General features: G+C 40.2%; 1 protein-coding gene across 1 annotated transcript in view; it reads left to right on the forward strand.

Annotated features, from left to right (window-relative positions):
- Positions 1-6: 6 nt before the first annotated feature.
- The window catches only part of PPM1D (protein phosphatase, Mg2+/Mn2+ dependent 1D), a 50,793-nt gene continuing 32,421 nt past the window's right edge, over positions 7-18,378 (forward strand). Inside the window, exon 1 of the mRNA XM_077745569.1 lies at positions 7-439. Coding sequence (XP_077601695.1) covers positions 28-439 — 412 coding nt within the window. The 5' untranslated portion in view covers positions 7-27. The remainder of the gene's footprint in view (positions 440-18,378) is intronic.

The following is an 18,378-nucleotide window of genomic DNA, read 5'->3' on the forward strand; positions in this document are numbered from 1 at the left end:
TTCTGGGACCAGGGAGGGAGGAAGTACATGGAGGACGTTACTCAAATCGTGGTGGAGCCCGAGCCGACGGCTGAAGAAAAACCCTCGGCGCGGCGGTCGCTCTCTCAGCCGTCGCCTCCGCAGCGGTCACCGTCGACTCTTGCTGGCAGCGAAGTCTCGGGGAGAGGCCCGGCGGTGGCAGCCCGAGAGGCTCGCGATCCTCCCCCGGACTCCGCGGCCTCGCCAACTCCCGGTCGCTGCTGCCGCCGCCGTTCCTCAGTGGCATTTTTCGCCGTGTGCGTGGGCCACGGCGGGCGGGAGGCGGCACAGTTCGCCCGGGAGCATTTGTGGGGTTTCATCAAGAAGCAGAAGGGATTCACCTCGTCCGAGCCGGCGAAGGTTTGCGCTGCCATCCGCAAAGGCTTCCTGGCTTGTCACCTCGCCATGTGGAAGAAACTGGGTAAGTTCGCTGGCTTGTTTGCCTCTGCTTCGTGCGGTTTTGAGGGCTCTTTATAAGAGCGCCAGCCCCGCGTGGGCCCCCGGCACCCAGGTCGCTACCAAGTGCAGCTTGGTGGAAGTGAAGTCTCTCCTAGGTCCAGTGGCGCTTTCCAGGGTGGAGGGTCGGGCAAAGTGGCTTTGGGAGATACCGGATCGCTGTCTCCCCGCGGTCGGCCCGCGCTTTATTTGTACCCGCCAAGGACCCGGGGAAGCGGTCCTCTCCCAGCCTCACTTTGGTGGCAGCCTGCGAAAATGTGTTTGAAACCTGGCGCCAGATTTTGGCCCAAAGATGAATTGAAAACACGTTGTTACCTGGGCCAGGCGCAAAGGAAGCGGGAGACGGCAGAAAGGAGAGTGCGTCCCTAGAATCTGTCATAATTTTGCTCTGGAAGGACGGGTCCCTGTCGGTTGCCTCCTACCGGTGGTGTCACTTCACCGAATTGACCCCGGGTGGTTGGTAGCTGAAGTATACTGTAGACTGATTTAAGAAGGTTAAATGTAATCACCCAGCGACTTAAGTCGGGAGGAATTCGGTTGTTTATCATAAAATGTTTTTAGGATCTTTATCCTTGGACTGCTTATGAAAAAAAAAAAAAAGGCGAGGAATGCGTTGCTATGTCTCAAACTGGCCCCGCCTTAGGAGTGTGTTTTAAATTCTACTAGGGCGTTTTAAAAGTATACTTTTTTTTTTAAATGTTTTATTTATTTCTAGGAGAGAGAGAGAGAGAGACAGCGTGAGCAGGGGAGGGTCAGAGAGAGGGAGTCACAGACTGAAACAGGCTCCAGGCTCTGAGCTGGCAGTCAGCACAGAGCCCGACGCGGGGCTCGAACCCACGAACCGCGAGATCATGACCTAAGTGAAAATCGGACGCTTAACCGACTAAGCCACCCAGGCGCCCCTATACTTTTTTTTTTTAATAGTTGCCTTAACTAAATTGTCAGTTCTCACCAGTTCTCACTTTTACTGCTTTTAAAAGTTGTAACTGCCCGGCAAAGTAATAAGACAAATTACTGATATGCTAAAAGGAAATAGCTTTATTTTTAAAAATTGAGCCGAGTTGTGGTTTCATCTAAGCTGTAAATGTTTTCTAAAGTAACCATTGTTCCTGTACCCACTGTGTGTTATCATACAGAGTTATAGCTGCTTATCCATTACTCTGAATGAATGGGATGAGTCTTTTTTAGAGAGAAGATAACCCCTGTCTTTTAAAAAATCCTCTTGTTTATGATAGCATAATGTTACTTTATTTCCGGCAGTGGGATAGAGATATGGAAGAGTGTAAAAATTGGTCAAATAGAGAACATTTTTTATAAGGTATTGTCAGAGTGTTGTAGACTAGCTTATTTCAAAGTCTGTTTTCTATTTGCCTGGCTTTCTGCCAAAAATTGTTTGATTGACTCATCGAACAACCAGTCCTCCTGTCAGAGGCGTTTCCCGTCCAATCCCAGAGGCCCCTATTATTTGTTTTGTTTTTGTGTAGGCTGAGTGGAGCTGAAAGCACTGCAGTATATTCCAGAAATATGTCATTTTGTTGCCTACGGGGCAACTGGGAATGGACATCAAGATAACAAGATAGAGGAAGATTAGATACAAAGTACTATTTAGGGTCCTATTTATTTTGCAGTGCAATTGGAGCAGCATGAATTTGCCATATATTTGAACTAAAAGGATAAAGTATAAACCCTGTTACTTGAGCATTTTTTTAATAAGGCAGGGACCATGCTGTCAAATGTGAATGTGTATGTTTTTTGACATACACATGCTTTTGAAATCAAACTTTCACTCTTACGAGGCATGGTTTAGAGCCTTATACACCAAACAGATGTTAAAGTTTGCTTTGTTCCACAAGCCTTGTACTCAAAACTTGAAAGAAAAAAAAGAATATTGGGGTGCCTGGGTGGCTTAGCAGGTTAAGTATCCAACTTTGGCTCATGTCATGACCTCGCTGTTTGTGAATTCCAGCCTCTGCGTCCAGCTCTCTGCGGTCAACACAGAGCCTGCTTTAGATCCTCTGTCCCTGTCTCTCTCTCCCCCTTGCCCGCTTGTTCCCCCGCTCTCAAAATAAACTTAAAAAAAAAAAAAAGAATATGCTGAGAATTTGAAAGTCTTGACACAGGAGATGCAGGTGTTTTTGTTTGTTGGTTTTTTAAGTTTATTTATTTTGAGAGAGAGAGAAGCAAGCAGAGGCGGGGCAGAGAAAGAATCTCAAACAGACGATGCACTATTCGTGTAGAGTCCTGACTCAGGGCTTGAACACATGAACTATGAGATCACGAACTGAGTGGAAATCAAAAGACAGATGCTTAATCGACTGAGCCACCCAGGTGCCCCCAGGAGATAAAAACTTTTTAGAAAAAATTGTACTTCGGTCCCAAATTTATGGATAGCCCCTCATTTTCCATATAAATGAATTGCGGTTTATAATTAATGGGGTAACGGGCGCCTGGGTAGCTTAGTCGGTTAAGCGTCCGACTTTCGCTTAGGTCATGATCTCGCGGTTCGTGGGTTCGAGCCCCGCGTCGGGCTCTGTGCTGACTGCCAGCTCAGAGCCTGGAGCCTGTTTCAGTCTGTGACTCCCTCTCTCTCTGACCCTCCCCTGCTCACGCTGTCTCTCTCTCTCTCCTAGAAATAAATAATTTTTTTTTAATGTTTTAACAGGGTAAGCCCTTCCTAGTCCAACTTTAGACTCTCTATTTAATTTTGTTTGTTACCCAAATTTTATCACATTAGTCTTTTTACCTTCTGCCCAGGGCATATTGAAATACTCCATTGTTTTAAATTATCCCCCTAAAGAGAAAATGAAAAATAAACTCCTCAGTTTCTAAGTTAATGTGTTTTCTTCTGTTTCTTTTGGAATTAAGCATCCTTTGTTTCCACTTTTGTAGTGCTCATGAGGTTATAGCAGTGGTTCTCAAACTTTTTGTTCTCAGAGTCCTTTTTACTCTTAAATGATTGAGGACCCTGAAGAGCTTTTGTTTATGTGGACTACATCTGCTATATGTGCACCATGAGAAATTAAAACTGAGAACATTAAAAAAATTTATTAACCTATTAAAAGTAAACCAAATATATGTTAATGCATTTAAATGAACATATTCATAATTCATAGTATTCATTAGTCAATGAATGTTCATTATTATATAATTTAAAATTTTTATCATTCATTTTATTTTTATTTATTTATTTATTAAAAAATTGTTTTTAAATATTTATTTATCTTAGAGAGACACAGACAGGATGTGAGCAGGGGAGGGGCAGAGACAGAGGGAGACTCAGAATCTGAAGCAGGCTCCAGGCTCTGAATTGTCAGCATAGAGCCTGATGCGGGGCTCGAACATACGAGCTGTGAGATCATGACCTGAGCCAAAGTTGGATGCTTAACCAACTGAGCCACCCAGGTGCACCTCATTTATTCATTTTTAAGAGACAGACAGAGACAGCATGAGCAAGGGAGGGGCAGAGAGAAAAGGAGAGACAGAATCCGAAGCAGGCTGGAGGCTCTGAGCTGTCAACACAGAGCCTGATGTATAGAGCTCGAACTCATGAGCCGTGAGATCATGACCTGGGATGCTTAACTGAGCCACCCAGGCACTCCAATATATAATTTAAATGAAAATGCTTTTTTCTGAAATAAATATTCTCATATCTGTTTCTGCATTCAGTCTATTGTGTTTTCTGGTTGAAGTATATAAAGAAAAGGCAGCCTCGCATATATGATAGCAAAAGGGAAGAATAGTTTAGTGGTGTTTTCAGATAAATGTGTATATTATACACCAAAGTGAGTTTCTTAAGGTTAGTAAAAATGGAATCTGAAACCTGATTGATTGGTCTGCCTTGTACTTTGAATGAATCATAAATCATTTACCCATGTGTAATTTGTGACATGGTAGATTAGTCATTTGAAAAATAATGGTTCACTGAATTGTGCGGATTTTCCAAACATTGACATATAACAATATGAAAACATTACATTTGTTAATATTCCTGATCTCATCAAAAAGGTCTTAAGATTGGGAAGCTATCAAGTTCACTGTAGTGAGTACACATTTTCCAAAATGTAGTTTTTAAGTAGCAATTAGAAATTTTTCACTGGCAGGGCACCGGGTAACTCAGTTGGTTGAGCATCCGACTCTTGATTTTGGCTCAAGAGTGATCTCACAGTTCATGAGTTCGCGAGTTCAAGCCCCGAATCGGGCTCTGCGATGACAGTGCAGAGCCTGCTTGGGATTCTGCCTTCCTCTCCATCCCTCTCCCACTCCCTCTCCGTCTGTGTGTGTGTCTCTCTCTCTCTCTCTCTCTGCCCCTCTACTTGTGCGCGTGTGCTTGCTCTCTCTCCTCTCTCTCTCTCTCTCTCTCTCTCTCTCTCTCAGAAACAAAAAAAGTTTATCACTGGCAACAAATACTGCCAGTTGTTTTTCTTGAAGTGAAAAGCTCACTTTGTTTATTTTATTTATGTTTTAATGTTTTTAATTTATTTTTAAGTGAGAGAGACAGAGACAGAGCATAAGCAGGGAAGGGCAGAGAGAGAGTGGGAGACACAGAATCCGAAGAAGACTCCAGGCTCTGAGCTGTCAACACAGAGCCCGATGCAGGGCTGGAACTCACCAGCCGTGAGATCATGACCTGAGCTGAAGTTGGATGTTCAACTGACTGAGCCACCCAGTCAGTTTATTATTTTTTCAAGTTTATTTTATTTGAGAGAGAGAGAGAGAGTGTGCTTAGGCACATGCAAGGGGAAAGGGGCAGAGAGAGAATCCCAAGCAGGCTCCATGCAGGTGGAGAGCCTGATAAGGGGCTCGAACTCATGAACCATGAGAGTGTGACCTGAGAAGAAATCAAGAGTCCGAAGTTAAACCAATTAGGTCACCCAGGCGCCCCTCACTTTGTTCATTTTGAAGGAAATGTATGTCAAATGCCCAAGTGTTGTTAATATAGTTTATCAGTCTTCCAAGTAAAAATGATGGTTCACGAAAAATAGGGCTAGTTCATTTCATAACTCACAGAGTCAAAAGTACTTTTCCTCTAGATAAGCATAATTGCAACAGAAGCCTGTTGTACATACTTCCCTTTTTATACAGAATATAAAAAGACATGTATTAAGTAAGAGGCTTAATAAAATTAATTTTTATTGCGACATCAAGGACATTCTTAAGTAAAACTGGTTTGNATTCAGTTTGTTTTCACTGCCTTGATTCCTGCTAAGGCAACAGCAGTTTTACAAACCACTGCTTTTGAACCATCAGTGCAAATGTCAACACAGTGAAAAGGGCAAATAAGCTCTTAGAATTATTATGAAAATAGTTTGGCTTTCTGAAATCCCTGTAAAGATCACACAGACCATTGTGAGATAACCATTATGTTTTATCTGCCTCTCAGGTAAATTTTGAGGTTTTTGGGAGGGAGTGCTTTATATACTTTTTAATCTCTTAAGCTGATTTCTTGCTTAAAGTAGCTGATAGTTTAGTTGAGTATCTGTAGGTGAAATGATTAAATTGTATTTTTTACTTTTATTTATTGATTAAATAAATTTTTCCTATTTTAAAAATTGTGGTAAAATACATATAAGATTTATCATTTTAGCCAATTTTATATGTATAATTCAGTATACTCAGCATTGTGCAACCATCGCTATTGTCTATTTTCAGAATTTGTTCATCCTCCTATACAGAAACTGTAACCATGAAACAGTAATTCCCCATTTCCCTCATCCCTAGCTCTTGGTACCTCTGTTTTGCTTAGTGTCACTATGAATTTGCCTATTCTAGGTACCCCATATAAGCGGAATCATGTAATATTTGTCTTTTTGTGTCTTATCTCACTTAGCATAATGTCTTTAAGGTTCATCCAGATTATAGCATGTATCAGAATTTTTTCCTTTTTAATGGTGAATATATATCTTATGACATTTTATTTATCCATTCATCTGTTGATAGACATTTGGGTTGTTTCCACCTTTTGGCTAGCATGGATAATGGTGCTGTGAACATAGGTTGTTTGATTCTGTTTTCATTTATATTTGGGTACAAACCCTAGAAATGGAATTAAAGTAATTTTTTTCATATTATTTTCTTATTTTCATTACTTTTTGTTTTCCAGTTATGATATGTGCCTAATTTATGTATACTCACATGGATAGGTTTATTTTTGTGTTGTGCTCGCTTTCTAAGAAATAATGTTTTAAAGTTTGTGCTTTTTAAAAAATTTTTAATGTTTATTTTTGAGAGAGAGAGAGAGAGAGAGAGCGCACGCCACAGAATCTGAAGCAGGCTCCGGATCTGAGCTGTCAGCACAGAGCCCGATGAGGGACTTGAACTCATAGACTGTGAGATCATGACCTGAGCTGAAATCAAGAGTCAGATGCACAAATGACTGGGCCACCCAGGCACCCCTGAAGAAGATGGTCTTAATATTCATTGTTGGTTATAGGTTTGGAAGATATTTTCATTTACCTTAAATTTAGAAATGAGACCAACACTGAAAGAGAATGAGAGGGATAGAAGGAAAGACAAGGGAAAGTGAGATAGAATTAAGTTTGAAGAAGAGATCTCATAAATTAGAGAATTTTAAACCTGTATCTTTATTTTCGTTTGTTATTTCTATGTTTCTACTTTCAAGGACTTTTACCTTCCCACACATCACATGTTTGAAAGAGTTTGCTATATTTATCAAGTACCAGATTTTTTCTATTTTTGACAATCATTTCTTACTTTCTAGACCAGTATTAGATAATCTGTTACCACATGTTTTTGCATATATCAGTAGTTCATTCTTTTTTATTACTGAGTACCATTCCATTGTGTAGATACACCTATTCATGGACATTTGTGTTGTCTTCAGTTTTGGCTATTACAAATAAAGTTGATGTAAAGCTTTACAGTAGAAAGGCCACTAATAAATGTAGAAGGAATGATAGAAATAGAAAATCATATTTAGGGGCGCCTGTGTGGCTCAGTTGGTTAGGTGGCCGACTTTAGCTCAGGTCATGATCTCATGTCGTGGGTTCAAGCCCCGCATCGGGCTCTGTGCTGATAGCTAGCTCAGAGCCTGGAGCCTGCTTCACATTCTGTATCTCCCTCTCTGACCCTCCCCTGCGCGCGCGCGCTCTCTCTCTCTCTCTCTCTCAAAAATAAATAAAACATTAAAAAAAAAGGAAAATCATATTTAGTAACCGTGATAATGATTCAATCAGGAAACAGCGAATACTAAAACTAGTGGGTGAAAATTTAAAGAATTATATTAGTTTCTTAGAGGCGCTATAATGAATTAGCATGAATTGAGTAGGTTAAAACAACAGAAATTTATTCTCTTATGGTTCTGGAGGTCAGAAGTCTGAAATCAAGGCCTCTGTTTTGGAGGTTCTGAGGGAGAATCTGTTCCATGCTCTCTCCTAGCTTCTGGTGGCTTCGGCATTTCTTGGCTTGTAGATGTATCACATAGTTGCCACTGTCTTTTTTTTTTTTTTTTAATAAAGATTTCATTAAAAATTGTTTTTAAATGTTTCTTTTAATTATTTATTTCTGAGAAAGAGAGAGAGAGACAGCGTGAGCAGGGGAGGGTCAGAGAGAGAGGGAGACACAGAATCCGAAACAGGCTCCAGGCTCTGAGCGAGGTGTCAGCACAGAGCCCGACGTGGGGCTCAAACGCACGAAACATGAGATCATGACCTGAGCCGAAGTCGGACACTTAACAGACTGAGCCACCCAGGAGCACCAAGATTTCATTTTTTTTTTAAATGTTTTTTATTTATTTCTAGGAGAGAGAGAGAGAGAGAGAGAGAGACAGCGTGAGCAGGGGAGGGTCAGAGAGAGAGGGAGTCACAGACTGAAACAGGCTCCAGGCTCTGAACTGGCAGTCAGCACAGAGCCCGACGCGGGGCTCGAACCCACAAACCGTGAGATCATGACCTAAGCGAAAGTCGGACGCTTAACCGACTAAGCCACCCAGGCGCCCCCCAAGATTTCATTTTTAAGCAATCTTTTTTTTTTAGGTTTATTATAAAAAATTGTTTTTAATGTTTTATTTCTGAGAGAAAGAGACAGCGTGAGAATAAGGGTCAGAGAGAGCGGGATACACAGAATCTGAAACAGGCTCCAGGCTCTGAGGTGGCTGTCAGCACAGAGCTCAACACGGGGCTTGAACACATCAACTGTGAGATCATGACCTCAGCCGAAGTCGGACGCTTAACTGACTGAGCCACCTGGGCGCCCCTTTAGGTTTATTTTTTTATTTTGAGAGAGAGAAAGAGGGGAGAGAGAGGGAGGGAGAGAAGCGCACACACAGTGGAGAGGGGCAGATTGAGAGAGAGAACATCTGAAGCTGACTTCACACTGTCAGTGCAAGCCTGGTATTGGGCTTGAACTCTGGGACCGTGAAGTCACAACCTGAGCCAAAATCCAAAATCCATTCAGATGCTTAACTGACTGAGTCATCCAGGCACCCCTATTTTTAAGCAATTTCTATACACAAGGTGGGGCTGGAACTCACAACCCTGAGATCAAGAGTTGTGCTTTCCACTGAATGAGCCAGCCAGGAGCTCCATCCACCATCTTTATATCCCCTTCTCTGTGTCTTCACCCCTTCTCTTTTAAGGGTACTTGTTTTTGGATTTAGGGCCCACTCTAATCCAGGATAAGCTCTTAAGATCTTTAACCTAATTACATCCGTAAAGATCTTTTTCCCAGATAAGGTCACATTCACAGATTCTGGGTGGGGCAATCTTTCATTCAACCCACTACAAGGATTTTGACATGGTCTCAGTATCTCCCCACAAAATACTTACTAACTACAAGAGAAAAAGGATTAGAATGGAGAAATCTGGTAGACACCACCGTAAGTGACCAAAGGTAGCATTATTTTAGTGGATAAATTGAAATTGCATAGTGCCTGCAATGAGAAGATGATATTTAACACTTCTGTGTTACTCCTGCCAAAAATGCATAATCTCAATACAAACATGAGGAAATATGAAACAAACCCAAATGGAGAGACATTTTTGAAATGATTGGTCTAGTACACTTAAAAAGCATCAAGGAAACAGAGGAATTGTTCCAGATTGAAAGACTAAAGAGATATGATGAGTAAATATAATAAAGAGGTCCTGAATTTTATCCTTTTATTATAAAGCATATTGTTAGGATAATTGATGAAAATTTGAATGAGATCTGTGGATTAGATGGTAGTATGGTATCAGTGTTAATTTCCTGATTTTGATGATTGATTGTGGACATGTAGGAGAGTGCCCTTGTTTGTAAGAATTAATACTGTGATAGTATTTGGGAGTGATGGGATGTACTTTTGTCTATTTAGTCTCTATCAGTTCAAGAAAAAGAAATTTTTTGAATTATTCATGCAAAATTATTTCATTTTATGCAAAAAGGAAAAAGTAAATCCTAAGAAACAGGCCTCAGAAAGATCAGAAGTCTGGGTATCTCCAGGATTCATCAGGGCACTGCTGCTGAATGCATACCAGAAGGCAAAGGCTATATTTATTTGTTTTACTAAAGAAGATAAATCAGAAACAGCAGCTGCATTTAGGATCACCATTGAATGTAATCCACTGTCATTTTCCATGAGCTATCAGACTCTTGTGGTGGTCAAACTATAAAATTAAATATGTTGGATGCCCTACCCCTGCTTTCATTTTTTTTTTTTTAATATTTATTTTTGAAAGAGATAGAGACAGCATGAGCAGGGGAGGGCCAGAGAGAGAGGGAGACACAGAATTTGAAGCAGGCTCCAGCCTCTGAGCTAGCTGTCAGCACAGAGCCTCATGCGGGGCTCGAATCCACGAACCGGGAGATCATGACCTGAGCTGAAGTCTGACGCTTAACCGACTGAGCCACCCAGGCGCCCCCCTGCTTTCATGTTTTAATGGTGATGACTAATCTTTGTGATTCTTTGAGAGATGAGATAATGTTTTTAATTAACTATTTTGGAGGAGAGTATCATTGTTGGGGTGCTTCAAAATCTTTTTTTTTTTTAATTTCTTTTTTAAAATATTTTATTTATTTCTGAGAGAGAGACAGCACGAGCAGGGGAGGGTCACAGAGAGAGGGAAACACAGAATCTGAAACAGGCTTCAGGCTCTGAGCTAGCTGTCAGCACAGAGCCTGATGTGGGGCTCAACCCCACGAATTATGAGATCATGACCTGACCCGCAGTCGGATGTTTAACTGACTGAGCCACCCACGCACCCTTGGGGTGCTCCAAAATCTTAACACTTTGCCTCTTCGGCTGTAATAGGCTTCCTGACTTGTCAATTAAGAGCTATAAGGCAAAGCTATTAGTAGCTGCAATTATTTGGGGACTAAACTAGCTGTGGCATAGGTTTGGGGTTCCACTGAGCCTGAGGTGGACTGGATTCAAAGTGCTATTTAGTATTTGGTCTTCATGAGCCTTAGCCCATGACCAGTAGACTGTGGTTGTGTTCCGTAGCTCAGAATTATTGTCTTAGAGCCATCATTCATTGGTTACTCAGTGATATGGGTATTTCTCTTCCCTTGGTGTACAAGTACTTGTAGATGGCCACATACCATTTTGAAGAAAGTTAACAATTTCTTTAGTTACACTTGGAAAGTTGTTTGGTTTTTGTTTTGTTTCTTGTTTTATTTTTGGTTCATTGAATCAAATAAGGACCATTCTGGAGATGCATGTTTTTCTTCTGCCTTGTTGTCAGTTAGGTAAGGTAACCCTACCAACTTTGCTTTGGGTTATTAACTACTCCTATCTGATCTCTGTAACCTCATGGTTCTTCCATCCTTAACACATTTAGTTGCAGCTTCTTTCACTAGTATTCTTGCCCCAAGAGAAGGGTCAATAAAATGTGTTTAAAAGATTTTAGTGTTGGGACGCCTGGGTGGCTCAGTCAGTAGAGTATCCGACTTCAGCTCAGGTCATGATCTCACAGTTTGTGAGTTTGAGCCCCATATCAGGCTCTGCGCTGACAGCTCAGAGCCTGGAGCCTGCTTCAGATTCTGTGTGTCCTTCTCCCTGCCTCTCCCATGCTCATACTCTGTCTCTCTCTCTCAAAAATTAAAAAAAGATTTTAGTGTTTACCTAATTGCTTCCTTTTTTCCCCCCTGAAATTTAAAAAATGTTTATTTTTGAGAGAGAGAGAGAATGGGGGAGAGACAGAGAGACAGAGAATCTGAAACAGGCTCTAGGCTCTGAGCTGTCAGCACAGAGCCCAACACAGGGCTTGAACTTAATGAAGCCCTGTGAGATCATGATCTGAGCCGAAGTTGGGCACTTAACCTACTGAACCACCCAGGTGCTCCTACCTTGTTGCTTCCTTAAGCATGAACCTTTTTGGGGGTTGAATATGTGGGATTCATAGGCATCTAATAGGTTATTTCCTATATTTCACTGTAGTTTTTTTTTGGCTTAAAATAACAGAAATTTATTGTCTCAGTTTTGGAGGCTTAAAGTTCAAAATCCAGGTGTTGGCAGGGCATGCTCCATCTACACTCACTCTGAAAGCTCTGAGGGAGACTCCTTGATCTTGCCTCTTCTAGGTTCTGGTGTTTACTGGCAGTCGTGTCATTCCTGGCTTGTAGATGTGTCATCACTCTGGTACTCTAATCCCATGGTCATCATCTTGCAGTGTGTCTTTACATCATCTTCCTTCTGTGTATTTGTGTCTCTGTGTTCAAATTTTCCCTTTTTATAGGAACACCAGTCATAATGGGTTAGGGCCCTCCGTAATTACTTTACTTTAACTTGATTAACTCTGTAAAGACCCTATTTCCAAAGAGGTCACATTCTGGGTTTTGGAATTTCAGATATGTTTTTTAGAGGGATACAGTTTAACCCATATTCATCATACCAAATTATATCAGTCAGTCGTAACAAATTAATTGTTTCTCAAAGTCATACGGCAACTTAGGCCGGGGTTGGGTCTAGATTTGCATTAGCTGACCCTGAAAAGTTTTATAACCACAGTTCTAAGCTAGAATGCTGATTACACACTATCTGCTTATCGTTTCTTTTTTTTTTTTTAAACATTTATTTATTTTTATTATAGGAGAGAGAGAGAGAGAGACAGCGTGAGCAGGGGAGGGTCAGAGAGAGAGGGGGTCACAGATTGAAACAGGCTTCAGGCTCTGAGCTGGCTGTCAGCCAGAGCCCGATGCGGGGCTCGATCCCACGAACTGCGAGATCATGACCTAAGCGAAAGTCGGACGCTTAACCGACTAAGCCACCCAGGCGCCCCTGCTTACTGTTTCTTTATTGATAAAGTCAGCTTTATCTTACCACTTGTATACCATGGGCTGTCTATTACCATCTGGAATATGAAGGAGAGTCCTGATGCCTTCTATCCCTTACTGGTTCTGTAACTGACATTTTTCTGAGGGTCAGTGGCCTGCAACCTACTCTGTAATACCAATTTTGTATTACAGTTCTTTGAAAGTAACATTCTACACTAAGGTAAAGAACATGGGAATTTCTTTGGAAGTAACACAGACTGAGTCTACATTAACAAGGAAGCAAGAGAACATGGGAATTTATTGGAAGGACATTGAGTAGCTCACAGAATCAACTGAAGACTAAACCAGGTCTCACAGTGGACAGAACCAGGGTATCTCTGGTGGCTCTAGGTGATAGGAACTAGTGGACATTCATTGAAAGGTTTTAGTCCCTGGGATGGATCAGTTCCACAGTTTTCTGGCTTTATGCCTTTCAAAGATGGAAATATCTGAAAGAGTCTGACTTAGTTTAGTTCATTTGCTTACCAAGCAAGTTTTTTAATTCCATTAGAGAAAGACGGCATTCTGGAGGCTGTGTACTCCAGAACAAAATCAGGATGCTAGTACTGGGGGGGAAGGGGGGAGCCTGGACAGGTGCACACTATATTTAGTAGTATAAATAAGGGCTTAAGTGAAAGCCACATAGCTTTATTTTTCATTTGGATTATTCCCTCAGGGAAGAAAAAAATTCTCAAAGCCGAATATTTGGTTAAAGAATGCGCATCTTTTGATAGCTGTGGGTACTTGTTTTCAAATTACTTTCCTGAAAGCTTTTACATTTCTATACTACTTTATTAGAATTCTGGAACAAGTCTTACTTTAGTGATTTAGGAGTACATTATATTGCCTGGGTGTGAATCCCAGATTTTCTACTTACCACCTGTGTGACCTTGGGTAAAATTTCTTTGTGCAAAGCCTCCTCATCAAATATAGATGATGGGGGCACCTAGGTGGCTCAGTTGGTTAAGCAACTGACTCTTGGTTTCGGTTCAGGTCATGATCTCATGGTTCATGGATTCAAGGCACCGCATTGGGCTCTGTGCTGACAGTGTGGACCCTGCTTGGGATTCTCTCTCTCCCTCTCCATCTGCCTCTCCCCAGCTTGTTCTCTCTCTCTCTCAAAATAAATAAACTTTTAAAAAATAATAAAAAAAATAGAGACGATTATAGTACTTATACTTCCTGAATTAAATAACTTAGTATGTATTAATTGGTACATAGTAAATGTATATGTACCCCAAATTTTAAATTTGTCACCAAAAACATATACATTCTGTACTTATTTATAATAGTTTTTTATTTAAAAGTTTCATACTTTTGTTATAAAATTTGTTAGTCTTTGTTTTAATGACTGATACTTTTTTTTGCTTAAAAATACTTGTTAGAATTCATGTACTGATACTGTCTTTTAAAAGAATTTTTAATGTTTGTTTATTATTTTGAGAGAGAGACAGAGCGTGAGTGGGGAAGGGGCAGAGAGAGAGGGAGGCACAGAATACAAAGCAGGCTTCAGGCTCTGAGCTGTTAGTATAGAGCCTGACACAGGGCCTGCACTCATGGACAGCAAGATCATGACCTGAGCCAAAGTCAGATGCTTGACTGAGCCACCTAGGTGCCCCATGATACTGTTTTTTTAATATGCTCGTAGTTTTAAGTCATTTGTTTTTAAACCATTTTTTAAAATATATTTTTTTTAAAGTTTGTTTATTTAGAGAGACACAGAGGGAGAGAGAGAAGAGAGAGGATCCCAAGCAGGCTCTGTGCTTTTAGTGCAAGGCCGGTCTTGGAGTTAGAACTGTTGAACCATAAGATCATGACCTGAGCCGAAACCAAGAGTCAGATGCTTAATTGATTGGGCTACCCAGGCGTCCCTTTTTAAAGTCATTTTTTAAACATTAAAAAATTAAAATGTAAAGTAGAGGGGCACCTGGGTAACTCAGTCGGTTAGGTGTCCGACTTTGGCTTAGGTCGTAATCTCATGGTCCATGAGTTTGAGCCCCCCTCAGCTGTGCTGACAGTTCAGAGCCTGGAGCCTGCTTTGGATTCTGTGTCTTCCTCTCTCTCTCTACCTCTCCCCTGCCCCCCTTGCTCCATGTCCCTCTCTCTCTCTCAAAAATAAACATCACAAGTGCTTTAAAAAAATGTAAAGTGGAAAACAAGACAAATTATAAAGATGTTGCTTCCTTAATATATAAATTTATTGCACTTCTAATCAGACCTCAACAGGGTTTGTTTTTAATTTCTAACTTCCTTCTAAAGTTTGTTTGGAATTCTTAAGATTATTGAAAAAGAAGAATAATCGGGGAATACTTAAACTCCTAATTACTGAAAGAACCATAAATAGATTAGTTAGTAGGTTGAGTCTAGAAATAGATCTGAGGCAAAATGTAGCATATGATAAAAGGTGACTTTCAAATGATAAAAGCATGTTCAGTATTTTTAGATTATTGCAGAATATCGCTTTGTACATATTAGTGTTTTTGACCAAAAAATGTGATTTAAATAATGTTAATATTGTATTTTTGAATATCCCCCTTTTTTAAAGCTCTTTTTCTTCGTTTCCATCTTGTTTAGGTGCTTTTTACAAACAGCTGGTAAATTTTAGGTAAATTTTGTTTTCTGAATGTGCTTGAAAACCTTTCTGGGAGTTCCCTCCTTCATACTTTTTATGATAATAGTTTGTTTTTTGCAACTAAGAACTTTAAAAAAATCTATTTTAGCTTATTTGAAAAGAAAAGGGTTTTTTTTATTTTAAACGAATTGTGAAATAAGCATAGCATACATATGAAAAGGTCATTAAATTTAAATGTACACTTAAATGAGTAGTTACAAAATGAACACCATCTGGTTAAGTAAGAGAACATTGCCTGCAAAACAGAAGCCCCGTATGTCCTTTCTGATTTCATACTCTTATATTCTCTCAAGGGGTAACCACCATCCTGACTTTTGTGGTGATGGTTCTTTAGTGACTTGCTTATTTTTATTATTTATTTTGAGAGAGAGAGAGAGAGAGAGAGAGAGAGGGGCAGAGAGAGAGAATCCCAAGTAGACTCTGTGCTCTATAACTGAGCCTGAAATGGGGCTCGATTCTACAACCACAAAATCATGACCTGAGCCGAAATCAAGAGTTGGACATATAACCAACTGAGCCCCCCAGATACCCCTTAAAGATTTTATTTTTAAGGAATCTCTATACTCAACATTGGGCTCAGTCCACAACCCCAAGATCAAGAGTCAAATGCTCCATTGACTGAGCCAGCCAGGTGCCCTGATTTACTTATTTTTCTTAATAGTTTTACTACTTGTTTTTATACATGATACTTTTCTCCTAAAGAAAATCAGGCTGTTTGCTTTTGTTTCATGCTTCTTGTGAGATTCTTACATGTTACATGTAGTGTAGTGTATTGTCACATTGAAGGACATTTGGGTTCCTCCTTTTCAGACCATATGAATGATGCATCTCAACATTCATATGTATTTTGTGTATATGTACATTGATTTCTGGTATATGTCTAGGATAGTGAGTAGTCAAAGTGTATACATATCTTTCTTTTTGATAATGCCTAGATGTTTTCTCAAGTGGTTATATCAGTTTATACTCCCACCGGTAGCTGATAGAACATGTTGCTCCACATTGCTAATCACAGTTACTATTGTTAGACTTTAATTTATGTGATCGGATAATTATGTAGTGGAATCTCATTGTGATTTTTATTTTGTATTTCCCTGTTTAAAGAAGCTGAATACCTTTGTGTGGTTTTTGTCTGTCTGGATTTTCTCTTTTGCTAAGGTCTGTTCAAGCCTTTTGTCCATTTTCTATTGCATAGTCTGTCTTATTGATTTGCTTTGTAGGAGCATTTGATATATTCTGGATACCATTCTTGTGAAATGCATATATATTACAAATTCTATTCTGTGAGTTGTCTATTCACTCTATTCATGGTATCTCCTGAGACACAGGAGTTCTTAATTTTGATGGTACAACTTCACAATCATTTTATTTCCCTATCTTGAGGTCATGAATGTCCCTTCCTATATATTTTCTAAGCAACATAAGCTTTACTTTCTTTTTTTTTTTAATTTTTTTATTTATTTCTAGGAGAGAGAGAGAAAGAGAGAGACAGCGTGAGCAGGGGAGGGTCAGAGAGAGAGGGGGTCACAGACTGAAACAGGCTCCAGGCTCTGAGCTGGCAGTCAGCACAGAGCCCGACGCGGGGCTCGAACCCACGAACCGTGAGATCATGACCTAAGCGAAAGTTGGATGCTTAACCGACTAAGCCACCCAGGCGCCCCAAGCTTTACTTTCATATTAAGTCATTTAATGTACCTGGAATTGACTTTTTGTGCTTGGCATCAGGGACCCAAAGAGGTGTTTGCGAGCTTTTGTTTTTAATATTTATTTTGAAAGAGAGGGAAGGAGAGAGAGAATCCTAAGCAAGCTCTGTGTGGTTGGCCACCCAGGCACCCTTTTTTTTTTTTTTTTTTTAAATCTTGTCATAATTCCCTGTACTGAATGCCTGTCTTCTCTCTACTGTTCATGTATCAAGTGTTTAAATATGCATGGGTCTGTTTCTGTGCTTACCATTCTCTTTTGGTACTCTGCTTTACAACTTTTCCATAAAGGTTGTGTTAGAGATTTGTTAGCATTGTTCCAGATATATACCTTTTGTTGCTATTGTGAGTGGTATTTTAAAAGTTACATTTTGCAATTTTTTTGAGAGAGAGAGAAAGAGAGTGAGCAGAGCGCACAGGTGCCCCTGAGCAGGGGAAAGGGGCAGATGGAGAGAGAATGAGAATTCCAAGCAGTCTCCATGCCCAGCACAAAAACTAACAATTATTGAGCACTTACTGTGTGTCTGATACTGTTGCAGTGGTTCCAGCTTCAACAGTATTGGTAGCTGTTCTGGTTTCCCTCAGCAGTTGTGAGGGCCATTATTTCATATGTTGCTTTCATATGTTGCAAGCAGTCCTCTGCTGTGAGTGACAGGGCATTCTGCAGGGTGGATTCCCTCTGCAGGATGAGATGAGGAGATGCACTGTAGGATTCAAGAAATATCTTTTTAGCATATGTAATATTGTGAAAAAAAGAACTCTAGTTAACCCGAATTATACTAGAGAAGCCTTGTGGCTATGAAAGGTGTGTGGCACCCCGTCTAGCTTTTTTTTTAGGCCTTATTTCTTAACCCTCATCCCCTTTGAGACCTTGTTGTCTCTATCAACAGATGCATCACTTTCTTAAAAGAAAGGTATTATAGTTACCGGCAGCTTAAGAACTAAAATGTTTCACCTTTTACTGTGCAGAGGTTTAGGCACTGACCTAGCTCCTGCATTTTTAAATAAATCTGCCAGGCTGCATCTATCCAGTCCCATTCCTGACACAGCTGCTGTCACTGTCCATGAATTGGAGCTTTTCTGGGATTCTGTTAACAGGGAAAACTGATGTATTGCCTTGTTTACTGACGGTGCTTTTTTGCTTGTTTTGGATTCTGATTTTTCTTTTATTTTTATTTATTTATTTATTTATTTTTTTAAATGTTTTATTTATTTCTAGCNTTTTCTTTTAATATAATTCCATTTCTTTAAAATCCTGGGGATTCCTCCCCTTCTCCTTGTTTCATGACTGCTGTTTTCTAATACTATATTCTGCCCTTTTCA

Source organism: Crocuta crocuta, unplaced genomic scaffold, assembly GCF_008692635.1.
Source record: "Crocuta crocuta isolate KB4526 unplaced genomic scaffold, BGI_CrCroc_1.0 scaffold333, whole genome shotgun sequence".
NCBI lineage: Eukaryota > Metazoa > Chordata > Mammalia > Carnivora > Hyaenidae > Crocuta > Crocuta crocuta.